Source organism: Danio rerio, chromosome 17 (genome assembly GCF_052040795.2).
Source record: "Danio rerio strain M-AB ecotype USA chromosome 17, GRCz13ab, whole genome shotgun sequence".
Classification (NCBI taxonomy): domain Eukaryota; kingdom Metazoa; phylum Chordata; class Actinopteri; order Cypriniformes; family Danionidae; genus Danio; species Danio rerio.
The window spans coordinates 56,298,330-56,326,091 of record NC_141037.1 but is presented as its reverse complement, the minus strand read 5'-3'; the positions used below and the strand labels follow the sequence as shown (position 1 = coordinate 56,326,091).

General features: G+C 38.2%; 3 protein-coding genes across 8 annotated transcripts in view; all 3 read right to left on the bottom strand.

The window, feature by feature from the left end:
• Positions 1-27,713, bottom strand: znf982 (zinc finger protein 982). Of its 6 annotated transcripts, XM_087291147.1 has the most exons (5): positions 27,288-27,343; positions 27,105-27,163; positions 22,314-22,420; positions 8,649-8,756; positions 1-5,832 (listed from the first exon to the last, which is right to left on the bottom strand). In XM_087291147.1, the coding sequence occupies exons 3-5, from the start codon at positions 22,363-22,365 to the stop codon at positions 4,433-4,435; spliced, it is 1,560 nt and encodes a 519-aa protein (XP_087147273.1). In that variant the 5' UTR covers positions 22,366-22,420; positions 27,105-27,163; positions 27,288-27,343; the 3' UTR covers positions 1-4,432. The 6 variants fall into 6 exon arrangements, 4 of the variants coding, with proteins under 4 accessions (XP_087147273.1, XP_087147271.1, XP_087147272.1 ...); XM_087291145.1 differs by lacking the exon at positions 27,105-27,163 and having other exon boundaries at positions 27,288-27,713; XM_087291146.1 differs by having other exon boundaries at positions 27,105-27,343.
• Positions 1-27,762, bottom strand: part of galnt16 (UDP-N-acetyl-alpha-D-galactosamine:polypeptide N-acetylgalactosaminyltransferase 16) — a 375,091-nt gene that overhangs the window by 88,070 nt on the left and 259,259 nt on the right. The window lies entirely within an intron of this gene.
• Positions 1-27,762, bottom strand: part of zc2hc1c (zinc finger, C2HC-type containing 1C) — an 835,825-nt gene that overhangs the window by 669,992 nt on the left and 138,071 nt on the right. The gene's annotated exons all lie outside the window — the stretch shown is intronic.

The window sequence follows — 27,762 nt, the reverse complement described above, 5'->3', positions numbered from 1 at the left end:
TTTTTACAGGCCACATTCAAGCAACACTTTATTTAAATATCCGAGACCAATCAAATTGAAAGAGTTGTTTTAAACTACTGTAATATTACCAGTTTGTGTACATTGTTAAACGTATGTTAACTTGGCACACGTTTATCTGAAAAAATATTTGGCATTTTCATGCATTCATACATCTTTAGTCCCGGAGGGCCCTAATCAAACAGATCCCGATTAGCTTGTTCAGGTGTTTTTGTTATTAGTGTTGGAGCCCATTTCTGCAGGACAGTGGCCCCCCAGAACTGAAGTTGCCCATTAGATGATGAATGTATAGCCTGTTAAGACATTCCTGTACTGCCACCCTCACAAGCACATGCACACTTCGATCAGAGTGGCAATAATGCCATTAGGTGTTTGCATCTTCGTTAATAACATTATGCCTACATCGATTATGAGCTTTAATCACATCAACGTTTTATATTTAGAAGAGGCAAAGCTTAAATGCAAAATTGACAAAATCTCATTATAATCATATTTAGTTGATGCATGTAAATGTAATTTTTTTCCCCGTCTGTCTAGTCAGTGGAGGACAGGGCAGGACTAATACAGAGACCGATGACTGAACACATATTAGGAGAAGTTATTATTAATGGTTACTACATTTTTGAAATTCAGTAATCTTTTTCAATATTAGACACTAGTCAGGGTCAAACGCTAAGGATTTTTTCTACTAGCCTGATAGGACCAGTGGTTTAGATTTTTACTTGCCCTGCCAATATTTTCACTGGCCCCACCCAAAAAACGTTAATAGAAATTTCTCAGCCACAAATTAAAAAAAAAAAAAGTGTTAAAATGTTTGTATATCTAGAATTTAAATATTAAATATAATGTTTTGCAAACAAAAGTAGCAAATTGTGCTGGGGCCTGTTTCAGAAAGGAGGTTAAGTGAAAACTCAGAGTATTTTAACCCTGAAATGAGAGAAACTCTGGGTTTTCCGTTTCAAAATGGCAGGTTTGTTAAACTCAAGAAAGCAGGGTAAGTCAAGCCTGTTTCTAAAAGAGAGTTAACTTTAACTCAGAATCAGTTACCGTGGTAACTTACCCTGTAAATCTAACCTGGTCCGGAGCAGGTTTTATTCTCTAAACTCTGAGTTTCTGTCGGCCTCCTTCCCTTTTTTAAAGACGAAGCGGTATTTCTCGCATTAGTCTTACGTTTCCACACACCTATTTTAGAGCTCATTTTGGAGATGTGCATAAAAAAGATTGATGACAACGTCATGATTCACATAACTTTTAAAAATACGCATAATATAACGTGCATAACTGAGTAGGTTAAACTTTTATTTGATAAGATGCACATAAACTACGAAGTGCACTTAAATTACAGTATGTACATTAAAAAAATGGTTTATTAGATATGATGATGAAAATGTGTGTGAATGGACAAACCAGCAGACTGAGCACACTGCAGAACATCTTAAATGTTGATTTAGTCATTTTAAAATGCCTTAACTGTTTCAGTATTAGTGTATAGTATTAATTACCTCCGAGCGTCTGGAGCGTGTCAAGATCTCCGTGTCTGGCTTCAAACGCCCCCACGTGTTCATTGTGTCAATTGTCTTCTGAGGCGCAAGTACATTAATTGAATAAAAAATCAATGATGCAGCTTCTTCTACCGCAGTAAATTCTGTTTTTACTGTTGATATTTGGCGCAAGTTAATCAGGAAGTGACGATTGTGTTCTCTTCGACTCTTTGGATAAAAACGCTGCTTTATTTTTAGGCATTATTCCAGTTTTGCAAAAATTTATGTAATAGCCTGTATTATGATGAAAACAGCTATTTCCTACATTTTTGTCACACACAAAACAAAGTAACGTACGAGGCTTGTCTTTTTTTTTATAAACAATTAGCTTAACCTTCGACATGCACTGTTACTAGAATAATGGGATTATTATTCTGTCTAAAAATTATTTTATTACTGCTTACCTTAATGTTATATCAACCTCTATCACTTGATCAATAAAAAGGCAGACACATAACAAGTGCACTGTTAAATCTAATAAAACTGATAAAAGTGTAAAAAGTTTAGAAAAAAGTATAAACGTCACACATTACATTACTTATTTTATTATACTTAAAATGTTTAAATACTTAAAATTAAAAATTACGCATTAACTTGAGCAGCTGTTTTCCCACGCTGTCTCTGTTTCACTGATGGCTGCTTCATTTTAAATATTTACGCTCATATTTGCTATAACTTTGCATGACCAGATCAAGTTCAGCCGGAGAAAGAAATGCTGATCTCTTTTTTTAAGATGTTGCCATGGTCACTCGTAATGTCTGTGCTCCATTGATAATGCCTTTTTAGTCACGGTGTGCGCGCTTAACTCTGAGTTGGTCTACACAAAGTTGATTGATCTAACTCAGATCAGCTGTTCTGAAACCGAAAACTCTGAGTTTTTAATCTCTCGGTAAATCAACTCAGAGTTCAAGTTTAAACTCCAAGTTGTTTGAACCTCCTTACTGAAACAGGCCCCAGGTATTTTATTGCAAAACAAATGACGGCCGACCAACCAAAGTGATGGCAAACTGTACAAAACATCACTTGATTTAGTTTAGTCGTGGTGTACCCCTGTACTTGTCTGCTTCCGAACCCTTACAAACAAATGTTTTCTTTTAGCATCATCATTTGATGTTGCTGCCATGTTGCTGTCTCTTCGCTGTACTGGTTGTTACAGAAATAGATAACGTTCTCACAACATCCAATCAGATAAGAGGAACCGAGAAGGAAGCATTTGAAGGTTTAGAAACACAAACTCGGTTCTAAGACTATTTCCACACAATTGACAAAAAAAAACTACACCACAGGCAAATTAAACTTTGGTTACAAGGCAGCAGTGGCCCGATCGAGCCAGTAATGATCCTGTCTACTGTCCCGAGCATCTCACACACTGACCATCGGGCAGTCCTTATTGTTGAGCCCGGCTAGTATTACGTTATGGTCATGGATTACAAATCATCTGGATAAAGCTGTGTCACTAAAGCATCAAGCACCACAAGCTGGACATTTATTTAAACAAAAAGAAAAGCCTGAAATTGGGCGACCCAGTGGCTTAGTAGGTAGTGCTGTCGCCTCACAACAAAAAGGTCGCTGGTTTGAGCCTCAGCTGGCTCAGTTGGCGTTTCTGTGTGGAGTTTGCATGTTCTCCCTGCGTTCGCGTGGGTTTCCTCCGGGTGCTCCGGTTTCCCCCACAGTCCAAAGACATTGGGTAGGCTAAATTGTCTGTAGTGTAGGAGTGTGTATGGTTGTTTCCCAGAGATTGGTTGCAGCTGGAAGGGCATCCCCTGCGTAAAAAACGTGCTGGATAAGTTGGCGGTTCAGTCCGCTGTGGTGGACCCAGATTAATAAAGGGACTAAGCCGAAAAGAAAATGAACGAGGCTGGCTAAAAAAAAAAAAACGAAAACAAAAAACTAATATATGAATATCCCACTGCAGTGCTGGACATATAATTATGTAGCTGTAATTATTAGACGGAGATTATTCTAGTTCTGATTGAGCATGTGCACCCACCCTATTTATAAACTATTGGAATTCGTCGACATTAGCGATGGGTCGTTCTTAAACATTTCGTTCATTTTGAATGAATCTTCAAGATGACTCAAGAACTACGAGTCCTCTCAGGGAGTGATTCGTTCAGCCGCGCGTGCGCAGTGTGCACTTTTGTGCAGGTGGTATTGTTCAAGTCTTTAGAGTCGTTCATCGCAGAAAGGCAGAAGCCAATCATAAGCGCTTGGAGCCGGAAAAAGAATTGATCTGTTCATCTCTTGAGTCCTCTATCGGGCTTGAGTCATTCGTTCCTCATGGGTCAATCATACGCGTTTAGAGCCGGAAAAAAGAATTGAACCGTTCATCTCGAGTCCTCTATCAGGTCTGAGTCATTCGTTTATCACGGGCCAATCATATGAGTTTAAAGCCGGAAAAAGAATTGATTCGTTCATCTCTCGAGTCCTCGAGTTTGAGTCATTCTGTCACGTGATGAACGAACGACTCAAGAACCAGAAAACTTGAAAGGTGAACTTATTATCATGGCTCCTATCGACCCAGACTGTGAACATTGGTTAAGAATATATGTGACTGTCAGTGTAACGTCAACGAACCACTGACATTTGAGGACATGAAGAGGTGAGCTGAGCAAAGAGACAACAATACCTTCATAGACAAAAGAGCACGTAAACATAGAATTATTATTTTCTCCTTCTTACAGTATTGTATTTGTGACTTATTTGTCGTGTGATCAACCTTTTGGGCTAGATGTAGATGTGTTTGGAAGCAATTCGTAACATTTATTATTATTTTGGCAAATTGAACCAAAATGACTCGTAAAAAAGATTCATTCATCTTGATGAACGAGACTCAAAGATCCGAGTCAGTAAATGATCCGAACTTCCCATCGCTAGTCGACATATTGAACAGTGAAATCTGATGTTTGTGAATACGGAGTGAAGTTTTCAGTAAGGTAAATGTCATCGATGTGTAAAACTCCTTCTTGTGGCTTCTCCTTCGCATGAACTCTCAGATGTTTCTTCAGCTCTGCAAGCCTCAAAAATGTTTGGAAGCACTGCTCACATTTGTGTGGCCTCTCTCCCGTGTGGATCATCATGTGTTCATTGAGGTTTGATGGTCGTCTGAAAGTCTTCTCACACTGAGTGCATGCGTACGGTTTCTCTCCGGTGTGAATCCTCTCATGTGCTGTCAGGTGTCCTGAATGTCGAAATGACTTGTTGCAGTCTGAACACACGAAAGGTTTCTCTCCGGTGTGAATCCTCTGGTGCTTTTTCAAGTCTCCAGCTGTAATATACGTCTTGTCGCACGCAAAGCACATGTACTCCCTCACACCAGTGTGGATCTTCTGATGTTGACTTAAATGCGACTGCTGAGTAAAACTCTTTTCACACACAGAACAGGAATACGGTTTCTCCTTTGTATGAACTCTGAGATGTTTCTTCAGCTCTGAAGGCCTCAAGAATGTTTTACCGCAGTGATCACACTTGTGTGTTTTCTCTCCATTGTGGATCAGCATGTGTTCATTAAGGTGCGCCGACTGTCTGAAACTCTTCCCACACTGAGTGCACGTGTACGGTTTCTCTCCGGTGTGAATTCTCTCGTGTACTTTCAGTGGTTTTACATGACTGAATCTCTTGTTGCAGTGTGAACACATGTACGGTTTCTCTCCAGTGTGAATTTTCTGGTGCTGTTTCAGGTCTCCAGATGTAATGAAAGTCTTCTCACACTCCGAGCACATATACTCTCTCACGCCAGTGTGGATCTTCTGATGTTTTTTTAAACTTGAGTGCCATATAAAGTTCTTTCCGCAATCAGGACACGTATGAGACTTTGTCTCATTCTTATGAACTTTAAGATGATCCTTCAGCTCTGAATAAATGAGGAACGTTTTGCTGCACTGATCACACGTGTATGTTTTCTCTCCGTTGTGGATAATCATGTGTTGATTAAGGTGTGATATCTGTACGAAACTCTTCCCACACTGATCACATGTGTACGGTTTCTCTCCGGTGTGGATCCTCTCATGTGTTTTCAGGTGTCCTGAACGATTGAATCTCTTGTCGCAGTGTGAACACTTGTAAGGTTTCTCTCCGTTGTGGATCCTAATGTGATGATTCAGATCACATTTGTAGCTGAAACTTTTTGCACATCGAGTGCAGGTGAAAGCTTTTATAGCTGGTCTTTTCAATAAAAAATTATGTTCCGTCTTTGTGTGACTTTCGATTTCACCTTTGACCCGATGTTTCTCCTCGTCTTCACTCAGTACTTCCCTCTCCTCCACTATCAGATCTGAAAACGAATAAATTACATTTGACCAGTTTTATTAGACTTGTTTGTTTTTTTTACAGCAGATGATAACTAAATGCATCTGATATATGTTTTACAAATAATATATAAATATTCATATTTATATATTTTAACCAGGTAAACTCTGCTGCTATTTTGGAATTTCCGCCTGGATTTTGCCTACCCAAATTTAAAAGCTTCCCAAATCCACATGCAGAGGTGTAAATACAAAAATGTGGAGTCATTTTAAAGAAAACCCTTTGAATTTTATAAAACACTATCGAAAATGTTTAAAATATCTGTATATGTCGTCTGTGTTATAATAAACCAGGGTTCAATGCTAAGTACTTTTTATACGGGTCCGATCGGGCCACTGGTTGAGATTTTTACTTGCTCTGCCAAAATTTTCACTGGCCCCACCAAAAAAACTAAAAATTGAATAGCTATTTCTTAGCCACATATTTTAAATAGTGGCAAAATTATGCCTGTGAATCTAGAATTTAAACATTTTAAATATGTTAATAAATGTACAATGAGCTAAATTCAAGATTTTATGCAAATGAAAGAGCAGTATGAAAAATGTGCTGGTATTTTAATGCAATTCTAAATTATTTTGATAAAAATGGCTTGCCAAACTGACGTTTTTTTGTTTTTGTTCTTTTTTTTTCAGTTTCTTAATTTTGTACCCATGTAATTGTCTGCTTCTAAGCCTTTAGAAACAGACGTTTCCTTTTAGCCTCATTGTTTAATTTCGCCGCCATGTTGCCATCTTTTCACGGTACTGGTTGTTACCAGGTTACAAAAAAAATGTGCTCATCGTTACTGGCCGATAGGGGCCAGTAACAATCCGGTCTACTGTCCCGAGTGTCTTTCACGCTGGCCCCGGGCCACCGGGCAGTCCTTATTGTTGAGCCCTATAAACACCTAAAAAAAGAGGCGGTTTTTGTCTTTTTTTTTTTTATAAACTCAAATGTGAAAGTGCACCTTTTAGGTTCTGTGTGGTCGAGCGTGCTGTAATTAATTTTGGTGGTTCCTGCACTTGTCTGTAATCATAGGAAAAAAGGAAAATCTCTCCACCATAATCTATGCAAAAGTTACTGTATTGCAACTGATGAAAGGTGCTGTACAAGCCACAGGGAGCGATCATTGTGTTCATATTTCACTATTCTTTTGTTTGATCAAACATAATTCACTGTGTTTGGACCACGTCAGACATATAAAAGGATTACTTATACACATCACCTCAAAAACAGAGGAGAGTGGCCCTGAAGAGCACAGCATAAGGTGAGAGATGACAGCTGTCTGTGCTATCTGGGGCTGCTTATTGATCATAAATGTATTGTTTTCACTTCTGCGCCATGGAAACACCGTGATTCATTCAGCAATTGTTTGAAATGTGAATATAATTCAGTAAAAAGAATGCTAGAACCGTATGAGCACCGGCAACAGCTTTTATTTGAGCTAGAACTTGTACATGTGTCATATGAAAAATATGAAAAGATCCAATGTAAAATACCCAGCTCGGGTATCCAAAAAACTGTATTTAAGTGTAAATAACTTTTGGACAGTAGAATAAAAACCAAAGTGATGCATATGTGCATAAAATATAGATTCTACACATTTAAACGAAACCACTTAAGGGGGTCTGGTGCAACGCTAGCCCTTTAAATCCTAAAGCGAAAGTCGATGACGTCACAGAGCCAGTAAAAATAAATTGTGTTGTAAAGAAAAATTTTAATTATGTATGGAAAGCTTTGTTGATGCACCTTGATATTGAATTGAACTGAATCTATGGCATAATAATCGTAACCTAATCAAACCGAACCGTTGGACAAGTGTAGGTTCACATCTCCACAAGCCGGGCTTTTTTTTTTTCACAAAATAACCAAGTCCAAGTGTGAAAGTGAAAGACTGAAGCGGTGTACTGATGCTGAGACACGTTACCTGATAGATTCAAAAGACAGAAGAGACCTAAGATAGAGATGAGATTAATGAAATATCACGTTTAACAACTATAGTGAGACACCATCCAGCAGTACATCCTTGATAAACTGTCCGACGTGCACTGCTCTCTGGAGCTCAGACGAGCGCATGACAGTGTGTGTGGTCACATGATGTGCGTTTTCGTCTGAGAGAGGGTTGTTCAGAAATGCTAGGTAAAACACGATGTGGATGTGGATCCTTTTTTTTCTAAAATGCCATTTTAATACTAAGACGTATTAGTGTAAAATGGGCATAACGACACATTCACACTGGGCTTCAGCGTCAACGCTTGACTGAAGGCGTGTCTGAAGTTGGGGCTATTGCTGACTGTTGGCCTATTGCTGACTGAATTTCATTGGCTGACGCTGCTATGACGATTGCGTAATCGTCATAGCAGCGTCAGCCAATGAAATTCAGTCAGCAATAGGCCACTGTCTAGCTGGTGTATTTGCATACAGCGATCTGATTGGCTAACGCTTAAAAAGTTGAGCTAGACCCAACTTCTGCAGCGAGCAACGACTCTGAAGCAGTGCCGACGGATCCACAATACAGTTCGGCAACGTCTGACGTCACCCATTCAAAGTGAATGGAAAGCATTGACGCTGACGCCCCGTGTGAATGGGGTGTAAGTGTGTATTCTTCACGAGCGGGTTATAAAAGCAAAAATATACAGCTAGTACATATTAAATTAATATTAAATTTATTGTAGTTATTTAAGTACACACAACACAAAAATGCTTAAGATAATACGAAAAGTACTAAAACTGAAACTGCTTTAAGATCAACAACCTTATTCTTCATCCTCATCATTGAAGAGTAACAAATTAAACACAAACCTATTTGTTCTTCAGTGTCTTCCTGTTTAATTTGGTAGAGTTCTGGATCACTCATCTTCTCACTGTCCTTCAATAAACCGTCTTCGTCTTTCACTGGTGGTGGCAGAGCTTCAAGAGAATAAACAGAAAAATTGGTTTTATTTACACTGATTGATGCAATAATGTAAAATTTACACCGAAACAATGTGTGATTGTCATTTGCTCAAGTAAACCGAGTAAAATGAACTTAACGTGGCAATTTGTAGCTCTAAAGACATCAGTGTAATGAATGATGTGAAATCAGGAACTATTGACAGTGACTAAGTTTACATGGACACCAGTAATCAGACTATTTGCCTTCATCTGAATAAGACAATAATGAGATTAAGGTGTTTACATGAGTTGCTTTTTGATTGTTTTCTCCATGATCCCGTTTATAGGTTATAGCACAAATTTAGATGAACATCTAAATATCTAAATTAGATGAGTTTCATGTCATGTTGGTCGTTTCATTTTTAATTTTCGGCTTTATTTGCAGTTCAGCAGTTTGGCTTTCATTCAGGAATATTTAACGCATGCCCCATGTGACAAACTGAGGTATTGGATGAGAGTATGGTAAGGACTGGTGCAGGAGTGTTGTTTTAATGGAATTTGACGCCGAATTGAAAGAAATAAACCTGGCGTCTGGTCGGTCCTTTACTGACTAAGCAGGTACAGAGAATATTGTCAAACAGTTGTGTGTTTATGGAATTCCTGTCCCAAAATGTGGCAAAAATCCTACACTATAGTAATAGCTTGTTGTGGTGTTTACATGTCTGTACCTGCATTTCAGTAATGCGACTAGGCATACTCCATGTCTTAATCTGATTTCTGTTTAGTACAATTATGACTAGTCGGATTAAGATAATCAAAAATCGCTGTTTACATAGCAGGGTTCAACGCTAAGGATTTTTTCTACTGGTCCGATCGGGCGAGTGGTTTAGATTTTTACTTGCCCTGCCAAAATTTTCACTGGCCCCACCAAAAAAAAGGGAAGTTAATAGCTATTTTTTAACCACATATTTTAAATAATGTGTCAAAAATAAAGTCTGTAAATCTAGAATTTCAATACTTAAAAAACAATTGTAAATATAAGTGTTATGCAAACAAAAAGAGCAGTATGGAGAATGCGGAGGCATTTTATTGCAGTTTGAAATTATTTAACAAAAGGTGGCTGACTTGTCAAACTGACTATGCATAACATCACTTCATTTTTATTTTGTCGTGTTGTTTCCAAGTAAATGTCTACTTCCAACACGTTAGAGACAGACATTTTCGTTTAGCCTTTTAATTTGATGTTGCCGCCATGTTGCTGTTTCTACGCTGTACTGGTTGTTACGAGGGTACAAAAAAAAAAATAGCATGGTCAAATCAATCAGATAAGACGAATCGGAAAGCAATATGTTGTTTACGACATTACAGAGAAGGTAGCATTTAAAGATTTGAAAGCACAAACTTAAAATGCACGCAATTGACAAATAGTCACAGACAAATTAAATGTTAGTGACAAGACAGAACTGTCCCAATCGGGCCAGTAATGATCCGGTCTACTGTCCCAAGTGTCTCTCACGCAGGCCCTGAGCCACCGGGCAGTCCTTATTGTTGACCCCTGCATAGTAGAATCTTAATCAGATTATTGTCTTAATCATTAAAATCGAATTATTGGTGTCCTTATGAATGTAGTCATTGACAAATACTCATTAAACAAGCCAATCTGAATCAGCAGCAGATCATCTTATTTTATCCCGAGTGTTTGCAGGATGCACTACTTACTAGTGCAATTAATTTCAAATATATATTTTTGCATTTATATGAAAATCTAGTTTAAATATCAAGTATTCATACTGCCAACAAAGTAAATAAACTGTTAGCATTAGCATGTCTGTGTACAGAAACTAGGAAATCACTAAATCCAATAATGAGCACCGCAAAACGTTGACTTAATGTTTTCTATATCAAAATTGATATATATGCTGCGGAAGATTCTTATTAGTTCCCTTCATAGATCAAACCTTCTAATACAAACATGGAAAAATTTAAACTCAGATCACAAATTCCCTCTTATTTTATTCACTGCCAGCTGTATTTAATGCTAAAAACCTCATAGATCGTTGCTTTAATAAACTTGTAAGTTTCATTGTTGTGTAAACACAAGAAAAAGTGTGTACCGCGAACTGCACCAAGAGGGAAAACAAACTCTAGTGCAATTCAACCAAACTAAAGAAGGCAGGTGTGAAAACACCCTTAAAATAATACAGATAAGCCAAAACAATTGCAAATGTAGACAAAAAGCCACATTACTCAATCATGTGTGAGGTGAAATACTGTTTATTGGGTACTTGAACATTGTTAAACATCCACTAATGAATAAAGTAAGCTGAATACTGATTTAACCATACGGGATTATCTTTTCCTTAAGTAAACTAACATTTTTAACATTGCAGGAATATAATTTTTGTATTTGGAATACTGTATTTCATGCATCATTGAAAGTGTTAAGCTTCTCTTTCCTGAACAGGCACACTTTGTACATGTTGAATAAATCAACAGACATCTTCAAAAATTAACAAAATTACAGCCAATGATTATTCATATGAAAAGGCAACAAGCTTTGTTTTAAAATTTTGCAAAATTATTTAAAATAACAAGATAAAATTACAGAAAACTACAACAATAAAGCATTCAAATGTTCTTTGGTGAAGAAATGTTAAAACCTTAAATTATTTTTCTTCATCCTAATGGCTGGGACACACCAATCCTTAGCCAAACAACTAGCACCAACAAAACCTAACTGTGTTGTCTACTAAAATTGGATTGCATTTGGAGTGAAAACACTAAATGGATCTGGCGCCTAAACTGCAGCTGCGGACAAGAAGTTTGGCCGGAGGAGAAACGGTCATGCCCAACTGAGCCTGGTTTCTCGCGTCTCAAGGAGTTCAGTGTATGTATATGTGTGAGTGTGTGTGTGTGTGTGAACGAACATAGAGATGTGCGTGTCTGTGGTCTTTAACTGACTCAGTAGGTGCAGAAAATAGTGTCAAACAGCTGTTTGTGTGTCCTGTCGCAAAATGCGGCTACAAGTCCTTCACGATATTAATAGTTTGATTTTAGCCATTAAGGGCTCTATTTTGACGGTCCATGCGTAGAGCGCAAAACGCAGGGCGCAAATGCTTTTAGGGCGTATCAGGACGCGTTTTTGCTCATTTAAGGACGGGAAATCTGCCTTGTGCCGTGGCGCATGGTCTAAAAGGGTTGAGTTTATTTTCTTAATGAGTTATAGGTGTGTTTTGAGAATAAACCAATCAGAGTCTCATCTCCCATTCCCTTTAAGAGTCAGCTGCGTCACGCCAAGAGCACATTCACTATTTACAGGACATAAAGTAAGTCTAAGTGGAAAAACTGCATTTCCCAAGCAAACAGTTCACAGTGTTTTTAACAGAAAACTGTTAAACAGAGCATCTACTGCATGAGAATGAGAGATAATGGATCACTTTCACTTTCGCTCTTGGATAGGGAAACCTTTACACACAGACATCAGTTAGCCTATAAATAATTAATTTTGTTTGTTAAGCGCAAAGATTTGTTTCAAAACTATTTCTAAATTCAGTTCTAATTTCCAGCAAACGAATAAATGAACAATAATAACGAAGTGTGTTCAAAAACCTGAGTTGTATCCTAAAACACATGCTGTGCCCCATATGGTCTGAAACCTGACAGGTGGACAAATCTAAGCTTGTTTTTAATAAAACAAATATAAATATGGATATAATAAATAATACTGCTAATAATAATAACATTATACAAAAGCAGATTGTTATGAATGAACTGAAAAAGCCTCCCGAGATGAAGAAGACATAAAAGCAGTGATTTTTCATATTTATGTAGGCTAGAAAATAATATGTTTTGTAATATTTTAATCCTTTATATTTATATTCTTAATCTATTCTTATTATATCCTATATATATCCTTAATATAAATTTTTTTCATATGTAAAGATATTTGCCTATTGCTCTCTTGTGTGTATTAAGCAGTGTGTAAGCGAGGCGCAACTCTGCGCTGGAGTTTAGACCGGGTTAGTTTTGGTCTAATGAAAAATCTATTATAGTTTCTCAAAATAGCAACGCGCCAGCGGTCCGCCTCAGAACGCCTTCCTTTTTAGACCAGAATGCCTATGGGCGCACATATGAGCGCTAATGCATTTGCTATTTAAACAGCATGGCGCAACGCCTCAAAACCATCTTGCGCCAAGCTGAAACTACCAAAAGACTACTGCGCCACGCCTTGCGCCACACTGCGCTGGGTGTATGATAGGGCCCTACATGTCTGTACTGCACAGCAATACCCCGATGGGAACATTCGACGGCTTAGTTCCATTTGTGTTTACGACGGTTATGACTTTAAGCATATCTTAAGTGCTATACGAACCATAATGTGTGTGGCTGCAGTTGTAGCCTCTGTTGAAGTCTCGTCACTCAAAAATGATCCTCAGGAAAACATATTTCTGCAGACAGAATCTCCAGATGCACAGCCTCTGTCACCGGACACGTTCTCATTGTCACAATGTTCACCACTCTTGGGTTTTTCAAAAAAGATGGAGGAACTGGTGTGTGCTGGAACTAAACTTTCACACTCCATTGCCGCAAGCCCCCAGTTACCAACCAAAAAGCGGCCTGCTCCACAACCACCTATGAGCCCACCTGGAAGAGCCCTCCGATCACACCGCCAGGGCCCAAACAACAACGCCCCATCTTCAGCTGGTGAACACAAGAGCTGTCACTGATGTGTGTCGGGGGCCTGCTTAGATAACAGTGTCTTTATCAAATGTTTTCAGAACAAGCAGGAACCCAGTGTGTCTGTAGCTTTCTCTAAGCAGATATGTGTTGTGTTAAGTGACAGAAAACCAAAGACTTCATCAGGCCGTAAAGCAAATCATTCAAATCTGGTGTCTATTAAATGTAGATCTGAGACTACTATAGAAAAAACAGCTAAAACTGTTAAGTTAGCGCTTTTAAACATCAGATCACTCAATAATAAGTCACTTTTAGTCAATGATTTTATCAACACAAATTGCCTTGATTTTATGCTTTTAACTGAAACTTGGCTAGATGACAGTTGTAGCGCAGCAGTTCTAAATGAAGCAGCTCCTTTAAACTTTGACTTTTTGAGTGTTTGCAGAGTTAATAGGAGAGGTGGAGGCATCGCTGCCCTGTTTAAAGATGTCTATGAATGTAAACAAGTGTCATTTGGTGACTATTTTTCTTTTGAATATCTGAGTATAGCACTAAAAGGGTCTCCACGCATCTTACTGATCATTATCTACAGACCTCCAAAATATTCTCCAGCTTTTATTGAGGATTTTACAGAGCTGTTATCAATAGTAACATCTGAATTTGATTATTTTAGTATTGCTGGGGATTTTAATATTCACATTGATAATCCAGAAATCAATGCTGTAAAAGAACTGATGACTGTTTTTAACACTTTTGATCTGACTCAGCATGTTCAAGGACCCACACACAATCGTGGACACACTCTTGATCTACTTATAACTAAGGGTTTACACATTTCATCAACTGTTGTTAAGGATGTGGCACTATCTGATCATTTCTGTATCTTTTTTGATATATTGATCACTCCAGCTATTAAAGACAGATCTGTCTCTGTCAGAAAGAGATGCATAAATGAGAACACCAGTGAACAGTTTATGAAAGCCATATCGCTGGCACCAAGTATATCTGCAGATTCTGTTGATTCTCTCCTTGATTTGTTCAATTCTAAAATTGAGAATGTCATAAATGACATCGCTCCTGTTAAAGTCAAGAAGATGACTGGCAGGCAAAAGGGATCTTGGACAAGGTCACCGAAAGTACAAATGATGAAAAGACAGTGCAGAAAAGCTGAGCGTATGTGGAGAAAGACGAAACTAGTAGTCCATTATAACATCTATAAAGACAGTCTTCATGCCTTTAATATGGAACTAAACACTGCTAGACAGACTTTCTTTTCAAGCCTTATAAACAGCAACTTAAATAATGCTCGTACACTCTTTGCAACGATAGAGAGACTCACAAACCCCCCCAGTCAGATTCCAAGTGAGCTCCTCTCTGAAAGCAAATGTAATGAGTTTGCTCATTTCTTCACTGATAAGATCAATAATATCAGAAAGGCAATCAGCTCATCCAATCAGCCAAGTTGTGTCGATATCAAACAAGCTCAACCACAACTTAAGAAATCAGACATGTCTGATTTCATGGCAATTAACGGTAAAATCTTAGAAGAGACTGTGCAAGTTATGAAAACATCAACCTGCAGTCTTGACACGCTCCCCACATCATTCTTCAAAACGGTGTTTACCTGTTTAGAAATGGATCTTCTAAAAGTGGTAAATGCTTCACTTCTCTCAGGGATTTTTCCAACCTCACTTAAAACTGCAGTTGTTAAACCCCTCTTGAAGAAGAGCAACCTGGATAACACCCTATTGAGCAATTACAGGCCAATCTCAAATCTCCCTTTCATTGGCAAAATCATTGAAAAAGTTGTTTTTAACCAGGTTAACAAGTTCTTAAACTTCAGGGGGTGTTTAGACAATTTTCAATCGGGGTTCAGAGCACATCACAGTACAGAGAGCGCTCTTATAAAGATAATCAATGATATACGCCTAAATACAGATTCAGGTAAAATAACAGTGCTGGTATTGTTGGATCTCAGTGCTGCATTTGACACTGTCGATCACAGCATACTTCTGGATAGGCTGGAAAACTGGGTTGGGTTGTCTGGCACGGTCCTCAAATGGTTTAGATCTTACCTAGAAGGTAGAGGTTACCATGTCAGTATAGGTGACCATAGGTCGAGGTGGACACCCATGACGTGTGGAGTCCCACAAGGCTCGATTCTGGCACCTCTCCTGTTCAACCTTTACATGCTCCCTCTAAGCCAAATAATGAGAAAGAACCAAATCTCCTACCACAGCTATGCTGATGACACTCAGATCTACCTAGCCTTACAGCCTAATGACTACAGCCCCATTGAGACCCTCTGCCAATGCATTGATGAAATGAGCAATTGGATGTGCCAAAACTTTCTTCAGTTAAACAAAGAGAAAACTGAAATTATTGTGTTTGGAAACAAAGATGAGGTTCTCAAGGTAAATGCGTACCTTGGCACTAAAGGTCAAACGACAAAAAATAAGGTCAAGAATCTTGGTGTGACTCTGGAGTCAGATCTGAGTTTCAACAGTCATGTCAAAGCAGTCAGTAAATCAGCATACTATCATCTCAAAAACATAGCAAGAATCAGATGCTTTGTTTCTAGTGAAGACTTAGAGAAACTTGTTCATGCTTTTATCAGCAGCAGGGTGGATTACTGTAATGGACTCCTCACTGGTCTTCCTAAAAAGACAGTCAGACAGTTGCAGCTCATCCAGAACGCTGCAGCCAGAATTCTAACCAGAACCAGAAAATCAGAGCACATCACACCTGTCCTCAGGTCTCTACACTGGCTGCCAGTTACATTCAGAATAGATTTTAAAGTATTATTACTGGTCTATAAATCACTAAATGGCCTAGGACCTAAATACATTACAGATATGCTCACTGAATACAAACCTAACAGATCACTCAGATCTTTAGGATCATATAAACTAGAAGTTCCAAGAGTTCAGTCAAAGCAGGGTGAATCAGCTTTTAGCCACTATGCCCCTCGCTGCTGGAATCAGCTTCCAGAAATGATCAGATGTGCTCCAACATTAGGCACATTCAAATCAAGACTGAAAACACATCTGTTTAGCTGTGCCTTTACTGAATGAGCACTGTGCTGCGTCCGACAGATTGCACTATCATGTTTTTCTCTTCTTCTTCATTCTTTTATATCACATTTTACCTGTTTTTATGTTTTGTTTTGTTTTTATGCATTTTTATTATTTGTTTTTACTTTTATTTTACTTGTTTCTTTTATTCTTGTTTATGTAAAGCACTTTGAATTGCCACTGTGTATGAAATGTGCTATATAAATAAACTTGCCTTGCCTTGCCTTGAATGTGGCAGCCGCTGAACTCCGGTTGCGTCACACTCGCCCATGCAAACGAGTGACACACGCAACACAGAGGCCAGCCTGGGTTGCCAGGTGTGTGCAAAGCACTTGATTTGCAGTTCAAAACCAATGCTGCTTCCAATCTTTGGTGCCAATTTCACCCTCAAGCTCAATCATAACATCACAAATTACGAGACAACTTTTCACCTCGATGAGGAATCCCGTCGCGATTTAGTCTTGTGAGATCCCGTCATACAAGATCTTGTCCCAGCCCTACGTTACTGTCATGAACTCCAAATCATTGCAGCCAAATCTTCTGGAAAAATCTGTGCCACTAAAGCATCTCAAGCGCCACAAGCTGGACTGAGCGCCACAGAACTACTGTTACGCGTCACGGCTCATGTGAATGAGTAAGACGAGAGTTGCATGTGCTAACATGTGATAGTCACACCTATCCAAGGACAACATCTCATTGATCCAGCTCTAATAGTGGCTGTAAATACCAGATGGATTAAACACCCACCACCTTGAACTCTCGAGTGGTCCAGTTGCTCCATTCAAAAGTTGTTTGCAAATTCAACACAGCTCAAGTTCCTCCTTAGGTCCAGTCCTGCCATTCTGCTGATGCAGGTACCAGATGGACCACGAGCAGAGGCTCAGACACAGATGGGATGAGACCAGCTTTAAACTTCCCCATCTACTTTTATTTTTTTAACTATTCAAGATTCGAACTTTGAGTCAATGTGCTGAATCAGGGGTCAGGGGTCTCGGTCCTGGAGGGCCGGGGTCCCTGCAGGGTTTAGCTCCAACTTGCCTCAACACACCTGCCTGGATGTTTCAAGTATACCTAGTAAGACCTTGATTAGCGTGTTCAGGTGTGTTTGATTAGGGTTGGAGCTAAAATGTGCAGGACACCGGCCCTCCAGGAACAAGTTTGGTGACAACTGTGCCAAATGTTCTCCTCTCTCACTCTGAAATCCATGAATATAAAGCAAGTCAAATGAGGTAGAGTCCAGAACAGACCCACTAACTGCATAATTGCCATTGACCAATGGCATCTCAAAGGTGTTTAGGAGCCAAAGAACATCCAAAACTTTCCACGAGGAGAAATCTCGTCGCGATTTTGTCTCGTGAGATCTCGTCATACGAGATCATGTGCCACCCCTACGTCACTGTCATGAACTCCAAATCACTGCAGCCAAATCATCTGGAAAAGGCTGTGCCACTGAAGCAGGGGTGGCCAACCCTGTTCCTGGAGAGCCACCTTCCTGCAGATTTCAGTTGCTACCCATATCAAACACACCTGCCTGTAATTATCACATAGTGTTCAGGTCCTAATTAATTGGTTCAGGTGTGTTTGATATGGGTTGCAACTGAAATCTGCAGAAAGGTGGCTCTCCAGGAACAGGGTTGGCCACCTCTGATCTAAAGCATCTTAAGCACCACAAGCTGGACATTTACAGAAGAGAGTCTGAGAAGCTCTGTAAGCCGAATATATTTTAGGCATAGCGTTTTTTTTTTTGCATTTATGAAGCATTCTGTAATCAAATCAATGAATATTACTCCAATTTGGTAGTTGTAATGTATAAATGCGAATTGTGATTAACACAATTCATTAACCAAAAACAACATGCATGGAATTCCCATTTATAGCAAGGTAAATTTCCATAGATATATACACTAGATGTCGTCTGGCCTATTGTTGTCTATTGGACGGGATGCGTCAATATCGCCGCCATCTTGCTACAGGGTAGCGCTCCTTTGAAATTAATGCGGGACCAAGGTACAGCGGAGGACTGTGGCCATGCAAAGCCAGAGATATACACATATACACATATATCTGTGATCGGGAGTTTTCCTGGATGTTAGTATGTAATTTTTTTTTTCTAATTACGAAAATTATAATTTTACATCACTTTTCTACATTGATGGATCAGTGACCGCACGGGCATTCCTGACATAAAGCTTGTGTTTGTGTGTACAGAAATGTACTATTCACCCTCCCTGTTAAATTTGATCTAATCATGTCCTGAAACACAGCTCCTCTCCTGCTTTCACTTCTCATACTGACGGAGAGAGCGATTCATTTGTGAATGAATCCCCCGAACGACTCTTTCACTAACGTTAGCCGACAATAATACAAGTTTCTGGCAGCGCAGCATCTCGTTGTCATATTTCTTTTGCATCGTTTGCTGATTTTATTCAACAAAACTAGCATAAGCAGAGTGTTTAATGCGAGTTGGAGCTGCTTTGCCGTATGGTGAATGCAGTAAGTGACTTATCAAAAACAGCCAAAAACAGAAAAAAAGTTAATATTACCTATGAAATGTTCTGCTTTTGTGCTTTGTTTTCTTTGTTTGCTCGTTACTACACCCGTAGACAGACTTAAGTCCTGCATCTTCACGTAATAACACTGTCTTGACTAGTGCGGTTGAATGACATTTGTCCTGGGAGCACTGTACCAATGTGGCGGCGCTATTGACGCATGCTCAGGGTCCCTATGCGATATCTAGTGTATATATCTATGGTAAATTTCACTGATGTGTATACAATGAGAACATAACTGAAACGTCTACTTTGTATGAACTCCTTCAGATCTGAAGCTCTTAAAAACCGTTTTGCCGCATTATTCACATTTGTGTGTTTTCTCTCCCGAGTGGAACATTGTATGTCGATTGAAGGATGATGATTGTCTAAAACTCTTTCCACACTCAGTGCATGTGAACGGTCTTTCTCCAGTGTGAATCCTCTCATGTCTTTTCAGATCATCTAACTGACTGAATCTCTTCTCGCAGTGTGAACACTTGTACGGTTTCTCTCCAGTGTGAATCATCTGGTGTCGTTTCAAGTTTCCAGCTGTAATAAAAGACTTCTCGCACTCAAAGCACATATACTCTCTCACACCAGTGTGAATCTTCTGATGTATTCCTAAGCTTGACTGCTGTGTAAAACTCTTTCCACACACGGAGCATGAAAAAGGCTTCTCGTTTGTGTGAACTCTAAGATGTTTCTTCAAGTCTGAAGAAATCAAAAATGTTTTGCCGCATCGATCGCATTTGTGTGGTTTCTCTCCGGTGTGAATCAGCAAGTGTCGATTGAGGGATGATGATTGTCTGAAACTCTTCTCACAGTGAGTACACGTGAATGGTTTCTCTCCAGTGTGGATCCTCATGTGAGGCTTGAGATCGTATTTGTGGCTGAAACTCTTTCCACACTGAGTGCAGGCTGTTCTTTCAGTTACAGAACTATGTTCCATCTTTATGCGAGTTTTGATTTCACTTTTGACCTGATGTTTCTCCTCATCTTCACTCAGTACTTCACTTTCATCCTTCACCATCAGATCTGAAAATTAAGTGAATAAATTACATTTTAAGAGAAGTACTGAGCTAACGATGCAGACACTAATAAATAATTCAACACCTGATATCAGAATCACCTTGATCTGGGGTCACTTTGATCAAGAAATTAAAATCCAAATCAGCAGAGAGCCTTCTTTTCAGTGAAGTGGATGCCCTGAGGCTGCCAAATTAGCCTTGTGGTTTGTTGGTTGGTCATCATCAACGTGCACACAAATGGTTATTAGTGGTACTAGAGCAAGAGTGTCCAATCTTGTTCCAGGAGATCTTCCTGCAGAGTTCAGCTCCAAGCATAACTAAACCAACCAGTGTTTCAAGTGCTTCAAGTGTTTTGTGTTTACCTTATGATTACAGTTGTTGCACATCCGCCGGTTCCTGCCTCTGAATGAGCAAGTTTGAGCTACTTGTACATAGGGTTGAATTTTTTACGGTATGATAATCGTCTAAAACAATACCACGGTTTGACGGTATACGGTATGTTACAAATGTTACAAAATAATAGAACAGTGAAGCAAATTTGACTTTTTCCAAATAATATATTTTCAGTTACTATAAGCAACACCACTTACAATGAACAAATTAAAAAATAAGAAAATAATAAATAATGTGTCAAAGTCCAAATAAAGTCCAAATAAACATGGTGCAAATCCTCAGTAAAAAAATAGATATAAATATTTACTATACTATAAATAGTTACATAACGAAACTAGATTCAATATGGAACATCCTTAGGTTTTATGTGCCAGCATGGATATGGTTGTCTGTGGATATGGATTTGGATATGGTTGTCTGCAATGCAGACAAACAGCTGCATCTTCATTTGCGTCTTTTGAAAACAGCAAGAGCAGCAGTTCGTCTTTGCTGTGTCACTGTTTTGTCATGTTTCTGTGCTGCTGTGCATGCAAAAGTACTTAGTATGAGAATTATTTCATGCAAAACTTTTTTTTTTTGCGTTTTATTTAGCCGCGCATAAATGTATGCCTTTCTCTCATTCCGTGTTGTTCAAAAAGCTCGTTTTTGGTCCACAAACAAAAGCGAAACCTATGCTTATTGGTTGTGATATAGCGAGTTTGAACCAATCTGGGCATGGAGGAGGGACTATGCATCAATATATCGTGTCTGGTTTGTCCGGAGACACAGTGACGAGCGTTTCTTTGTCAAATCAGCGTTGTCAAATTTTGATGACGTAACCGCACTGATTCCGGAGCCGAGAATGTTATGTGATACAGCACTGGAAAGCTGAGATTCTCTTCTTTATGCCAATCATAATCAGCGGATCAGCGGATCAAAAGTTATTAAACATTTAAGAGCAATACTTATTTTTAGCCGCGGGCGGCTGTCTCGGTCTTTAAGGGTTAAAACCGTTGATATGCAATTGTTCATGGTATGATAATCGTGCACGTTCAAATCGTGGTAGACCGTCATACTGGTATATTGTTACAACCCTACTTGTACATTAAGGTAGTGTTCAGAAAAAATAAAGCTGGTGAAGAAACTCGATATAGAGGAGCATAACATAACCTACTACCAGCTAGTGTTTTGGAACAGTTACTACAGCATGCAGAAGTATAAAAGCACGGCTACGAGCAAGGCATGTGCTATGGGTCATGGCAATCACTTGACGCAGAAGTATAAACCAGCCTTTAAGATGTGAAACCACACACACACACATCGTATGTATTTATACATCGCATGTATGAATTGGTAAGTGTGTTTACTCACGTTTTTGGCACGCATAACTAACACACTGCAAGCAGTTGGGCTGGCTGATATAGACCAAAATTCATGTCCCGGTACGTTTTCACTAAGCCTTGATATATCTCTTATATCCCGGTATTGTAGACAATGTTTAGTAAAATTAAAAGAATTACAATTATTGTTTTAAAACAATGACTGAAGTAAATAACACCACTTATGTAAATAAAATACAAAATAACTTGTCCTTAAAATTATGCTTCCAGCTTTGGCATATCATGCATGCAAACTCCCCTCACGCCTTGCAAATGGGAGGAAGGCCCAGGCTCGAGGATCTTATGAGCTCAGGGCTCTCTCCCGGGACAGCATGCCAAACTAGCTTTATAATCATATATGTTAACATATAATATATGTTAAGGTATATCCATATTTTTACTATATGGCACCTTTGATATATGAATAATAAATGGTCATCTAAAAAAAACTAAAACCGATGAAGCGCTTGAATATGAACAACCTTATTGTTCGTCATCCTAATTATTGAGAAAAAAATGAACAAACACAAACCTATTTCTTCAGTGTCTTCCTGTTTAATTAGGCAGGGTTCTGGATCACTCATCTTCTCGCTGTTCTTCAACAAACTGTCTTCGTCTTTCAGTGAAGATGGCACAGAGCTTCAAGAGAATAAACAGAGAAATCAGTTTAATTTAGATTTAATAAATCATATCATGTTATATATTCGATGTGATAATGCAATATGTGATTATGTAATTTACAAAAATTTAAATAAACATTTTTTAATCATCTATTTTAAGCTCTCTTATCTAAAGCTTCATTCATTCATTTTCTTGTCGGCTTAGTCCCTTTATTAATCAGGGGTCACCACAGCGGAATGAACCGCCAACTTATCCAGCAAGTTTTTACGCAGCAGATGCCCTTCCAGCCGCAACCCATCTCTAGGAATATCTAAAGCTTATCTTCTCTTACTACTAATACAATTTAGCATACATAATTCTAATGCTTGGAAAATAAACGTAAATGGCAAAAACATGACTGTAAAACACATGAATTTCAAGTAGCACAGACTGTGAAACAAACTGATAAGTCACTAAGATTAATCTCAGCATGGTTGTTGTTGTGGTTTCCAGCATTTCTCTTAATGAATCTTAGTCTTGAGGTTATGAATATCAGAAGAATATACTTTATTAGAATATTTTTCTATAATGTAGATTGTTAACAGTAGCAACACATCTATATTGAGGTAAAGTGGGTTTTATATACACAACATCCAGACTTTCTCTTTAATATTACATTTTCAATAAAAGCATTCGTTGCACATTCTACACAGAGAAAAAGAGGAAAAGTATAGAGGTAAAGTTGGTTTTATATTCGCACATTCATTCATTTAGCAGTCTCTATATTGTTTACTATGTTACTTTGAATATTCGATCAGAATTAGCATGCAAGTATGACTTGAAAACAACATTAACACTGTTTATTTGACTGTGAACAATGCTTTACTTTGATAGTCATTGGCTGCTAATATGATTTCCCTATTTAAAATTTGCAACGAATACTTTTCTGAAATGATATTATTAAGGAGAATGTCTGAAAATCCAAATATAAAACCAACTTTACTTCTATTGGTTGTGGTTTCCAGCATTTCTCTTAATGAATCTAGTCTTGAGGTTATGAATATCAGAAGAATATAATTTATTGAAATATTTTTCTATAATGTAGATTGTTAACAGTAGCAACGCTAGGGCTGCACGATATTGGAAAAAATTGACATTGCGATATTTTTTTCCTCTGCGATATATATTGCGATATTTTATATATATATATATATATATATATATATATATATATATATATATATATATATATATATACTTAAAACTAGGGCTGTGACGGTCACCATGACAACCGCGTCACCGCGGTGGTCATTGCCACCTCGGTTGTCCATTGCCACCGGCCGTAGTACGTGACGTCACGCACTTTAAAACACAAATTACTGTTATGTTGCCAAGTATTACATATCTGTTAGAATATAACATTAGGCGCGATTCAGCAAGTTCAAGTTCAACCATGAATCTTGTTAGAAAACGAACTCTTACATCTGGGAACATTTTGGATTCGTGCCGAACTAGAAATCAATTTGGATTAAGCTTTTTGTATGGGGGTTTTAAGTAAAGTGTGTTTTAATATTCACTGCTGAGTGCTGAGAGTCCAAACACTGAGGAGCAAATCCATCGATACGTCCAGAACCATGCAAGCTAGTGGCGATTGACGGCGAGGGGAAAAAAGCCATGTAATCAACTCCTGTCTTCTAAACGCAGAAGCCCAGCTCAGCCAGGCATGGCAGAGGCATTTGCAAAAATGGCCAGATACAAAAGAGAAAGTGATAAATGGAAGACATTGACGAGAAATTGAGCATAGGCTATTTGGTAACTAGTTAAGAACGCGCCGCTCCGCAGCGTAGAGAAACCTGCGTTGCGAGAAATGCGGGCGGCGAAACAGAAGGAGAAGCCCTCTCTCGCATGGTTGTGAAAAAGTATCCTGTCTGTGCATTTTTCGCTACAAGCACACCGTCTGACAGTGTATTGCTGGAAACATTATAACCTCATTCTTCACTTAAACCGGACAAAGTCAACATGTTAGTTTTTCTGGCAAATAAATAAAAATATGACTACAAAAGGTGGAGAGAAACTACGCTGTTTTTTTAAACATCTGACTTATATTGTTACTAGGTTAATATTTTCTTTTTACGTATAATTATTAATATTTATATTATTATTACACTGATTAGTAAAGTGCCATTTAGAATTTTTGTTAAGTTCTTAAAAATGTTATTATTATACAGTTTCAAGCAGTTAAAGTAATGTAATATTTAACTACAATATTTATAAACAGTTTTGTGTTGTTTTATTAACGAAAGTTCAAAAATAAACATGTACGTTTATACGGATGTTTTATTTATTAATATTAAATTCGGTTATTCCTTAATTTTTACATAAAAGGTAAATTAACTTAGGTAGGCTACATTATTTGTTGATGTACGAGATCGAGGAACATGTTTGCCAGTAAATAATGTTCGCACCACTTAAAAAACAAAACGAATGAATAACTTGCGAAAAGGATGCAATAAAAAATGCAAGCGCTTAATCATTCTTCACAATCGGATTCGTACGTGCAATAAGCCGAGGCTATATTGCGCCGACAAGAACAAGCCCTAAAACTAGAGAGATAATTAATCCTAGTTAATATTAATGATTATAAACACGAACTGCGTTGTATGATAAACGCATCACAATGATGTCGTGATCTTTGCTGAAGAACTGATATGTTATCGCCGTCTCCCCAGCCAGGTTTTCATCTGCTTTTTTTCCCCCTTCTTCTGGATACAAACAATAAAGTATCAGCGCCAGACCAGTGGTTTAAATTATATTTTACTCTCCTGATTTCTTTTCTTTTCATTAAAAAATAAATAAATATTTAAAGTTTTGTATTGCATAGCCTATATATTTTTAAAGATTATCATTCAGCCTACCTGCAGCGCATGAGGTTGTGTGCTGGGCAAATCCCCTTTACTCATGCTACCCATTTCATTTATGACACTGTAAACTTGACTTGGCAGGCTGATCATCTTTAAACTCAAAAGGTGTTTTTAACTTGAGACTGCATGCTTCTGCATAATGTGATGTTTCTTATTACAACTGTTAGCGGTGTCAAAATGAAAGCAAACATTAAAAAGGGTTTTGTTTTATCAATTGTATAGTTTAGTTTTAATAATAGCTAATGTATATAATACATTATAATATCGATTATTGTGTAGACTACAGTGTTCAACAAAACAATTTTATTAGGTTACTCTAATAGACCAAATCCCTAACTGAAAAACGAATGTGAAAATGACAGGCAGTTGCGTCTTTGCTAAAATTAATTTAACGACAAATTTCTTTTGCGTTTTTTCCCCTTTAGAGATCAAAAGAGCTGTATTTAAATAATTATTTCACTAAAACATGAATTGAATGCCCAGTTCTTTCCCGTGTGAGTTTAGTGCGCCTCCGCCGCGTCTGCGTTTTTAAGGTTACAGGTGCACCCTGACCTGACGCGGGGACCAGATCTCTGTATTGCTTTAATTTCTTAATTTTCATAACTGCATCGCATTCTCATATGGTAAAATATCAAAATTTATGTTCTGAAAGTAGTAGGAATGACGGGAGTGTTAGTAAATAACAGAAAGAACTTTCACTTTTGAGTGAACTTCTGTCACGTGTTATTTTAGTATGATAAAATAAACAAAAAAAGTAATGCAGAAAAGTATTTTTCGCTCTGCCAAGCCTTCTCTGTTGCTGTATAGAGAAGCAGCCTGCTCAGTCTCCTTACCCCGGCCCAACCCCGCCCACCGACTCCTGAACGTCTCACTCACTAACTCACTCACTCACGCGGGCATGCAGTGCGGTCTCATGAGGAAACGCAGCTTTTTGATATAATGTTTTTCTTGTTCCCAAATACAAATAATTTATCAAGTATTGTTTGAAATAAGTATTCGTAAAAACACGCTATTCCTGCTTTTCCGAATACCGTATTCCGGTTCGGCTCCACCCATAATATATATATAATTTTTTTTTTTTTTTTTTTTGCATCGCACCCCCCTGCGATGTGACTATCGCGGATGCGCACATCGCGATTTCGATGCTGAAACGATATATCGTGCAGCCCTAAGCAACGCATCTATATTGAGGTAAAGTGGGTTTTATATTCATAACATCCAGACTTTCTCTTTAATATTACATTTTCAATAAAAGCATTCGTTGCACATTCTACACAGAGAAATAGAGGAAAAGTTGGTTTTATTTTCGCACATTCGTTCATTTAGCAGTCTCTATAATAGAGGTAGTGTTGGTTTTATATTTAGATATTCAGACAGTCTCCTTAATAATATATATTTCAGAAAAGTATTCTTTACAAATTGTAGATAGGGAAATCATATTAGCAGCAAATGACTATCAAAATCCAGCATTGTTCACAGTGAATTAGATAGTGTTAATGTTGTTTAGAAGTCATACTTGCATGCTTATTCCCATTGAATATTCAAAGTAACATGGTAAACAATATAGACACTGCTAAATGAACGAATGTGCGAATATAAAACCAACTTTACCTCAATGCTAATGACTATCAAAATCCAGCATTGTTTACAGTGCATTAGATAGTGCTAATGTTGTTTATTAGTCACACTTGCATGCTAATCCTGATCGAATATTCAAAGTAACATGGTAAACAAAATAGAGACTGAACGAACGAATATCCGAATATAAAGCCAACTTCACCTCTATAAAAACTCACACTTACAGATATAAACAAATACGCAGGTCGTGTTTTCCTCACAGAACTACTCGCTCCCTGTAGTGCTGTTTTGGTGATCAAAATACACAGATAGAGGTGTACTCGATGCAGACATTACTCGTAGATTGATGCTTTCACAAGCTTTGCTTTCAATGTTGAGTAAACGCAAGAAACGCTTGAACAACTCACCTCAGCTCAGTTGACTCGACGCTGAATGAACGCGTCAGTGCTGAAGTCATCGCGGCGACGCGGATTCTTCTTCTCACGAGTTTTATTGGCGGTTGGCATACAACTTCTAGGTGCATTACCGCCACCTGCTGGTTAGGATTGTGGGCCATGATTGCAACCCTTTCAGCTCTACCCAGCAAACATCTCATTACATTCTGTGCTTCCCTGCATTTATCCACAATTTTCTCAATGTGTACTTTAAAATTGAGCTTCATACCTTACCCCTAAAAACTTAAAACATGAAACTCTTTCTATATCTTCTTCAAATAACTTCAGAATTAACTCCTTCCCAGGTAGCAAAGAATTCTGGCCCAGATTTGGCATAATTCTGGCACAGCAAGCATTTATCCGGCACTGGCACACAGCATGTGGGCCAAACATGGCCCTGGTTTGGCCGAGGTGGCACAGTCTTTAAGTTGGCACACAATACTTGGAC

Bases quoted from the DNA above. Each gene is read 5' to 3' on its own strand.
- znf982 (XM_087291145.1), bottom strand. From the start codon at position 27,541: ATGAAGCTCAATTTTAAAGTACACATTGAGAAAATTGTGGATAAATGC. The intron at 8,757-22,313 runs GTTTGTGTTTGT...ATTCTCTTGAAG, and splicing joins GGAAGACACTGAAGAAATAG to CTCTGCCACCACCAGTGAAA. The intron at 5,833-8,648 runs GTTTGTGTTTAA...ATTCGTTTTCAG, and splicing joins AGACACTGAAGAACAAATAG to ATCTGATAGTGGAGGAGAGG.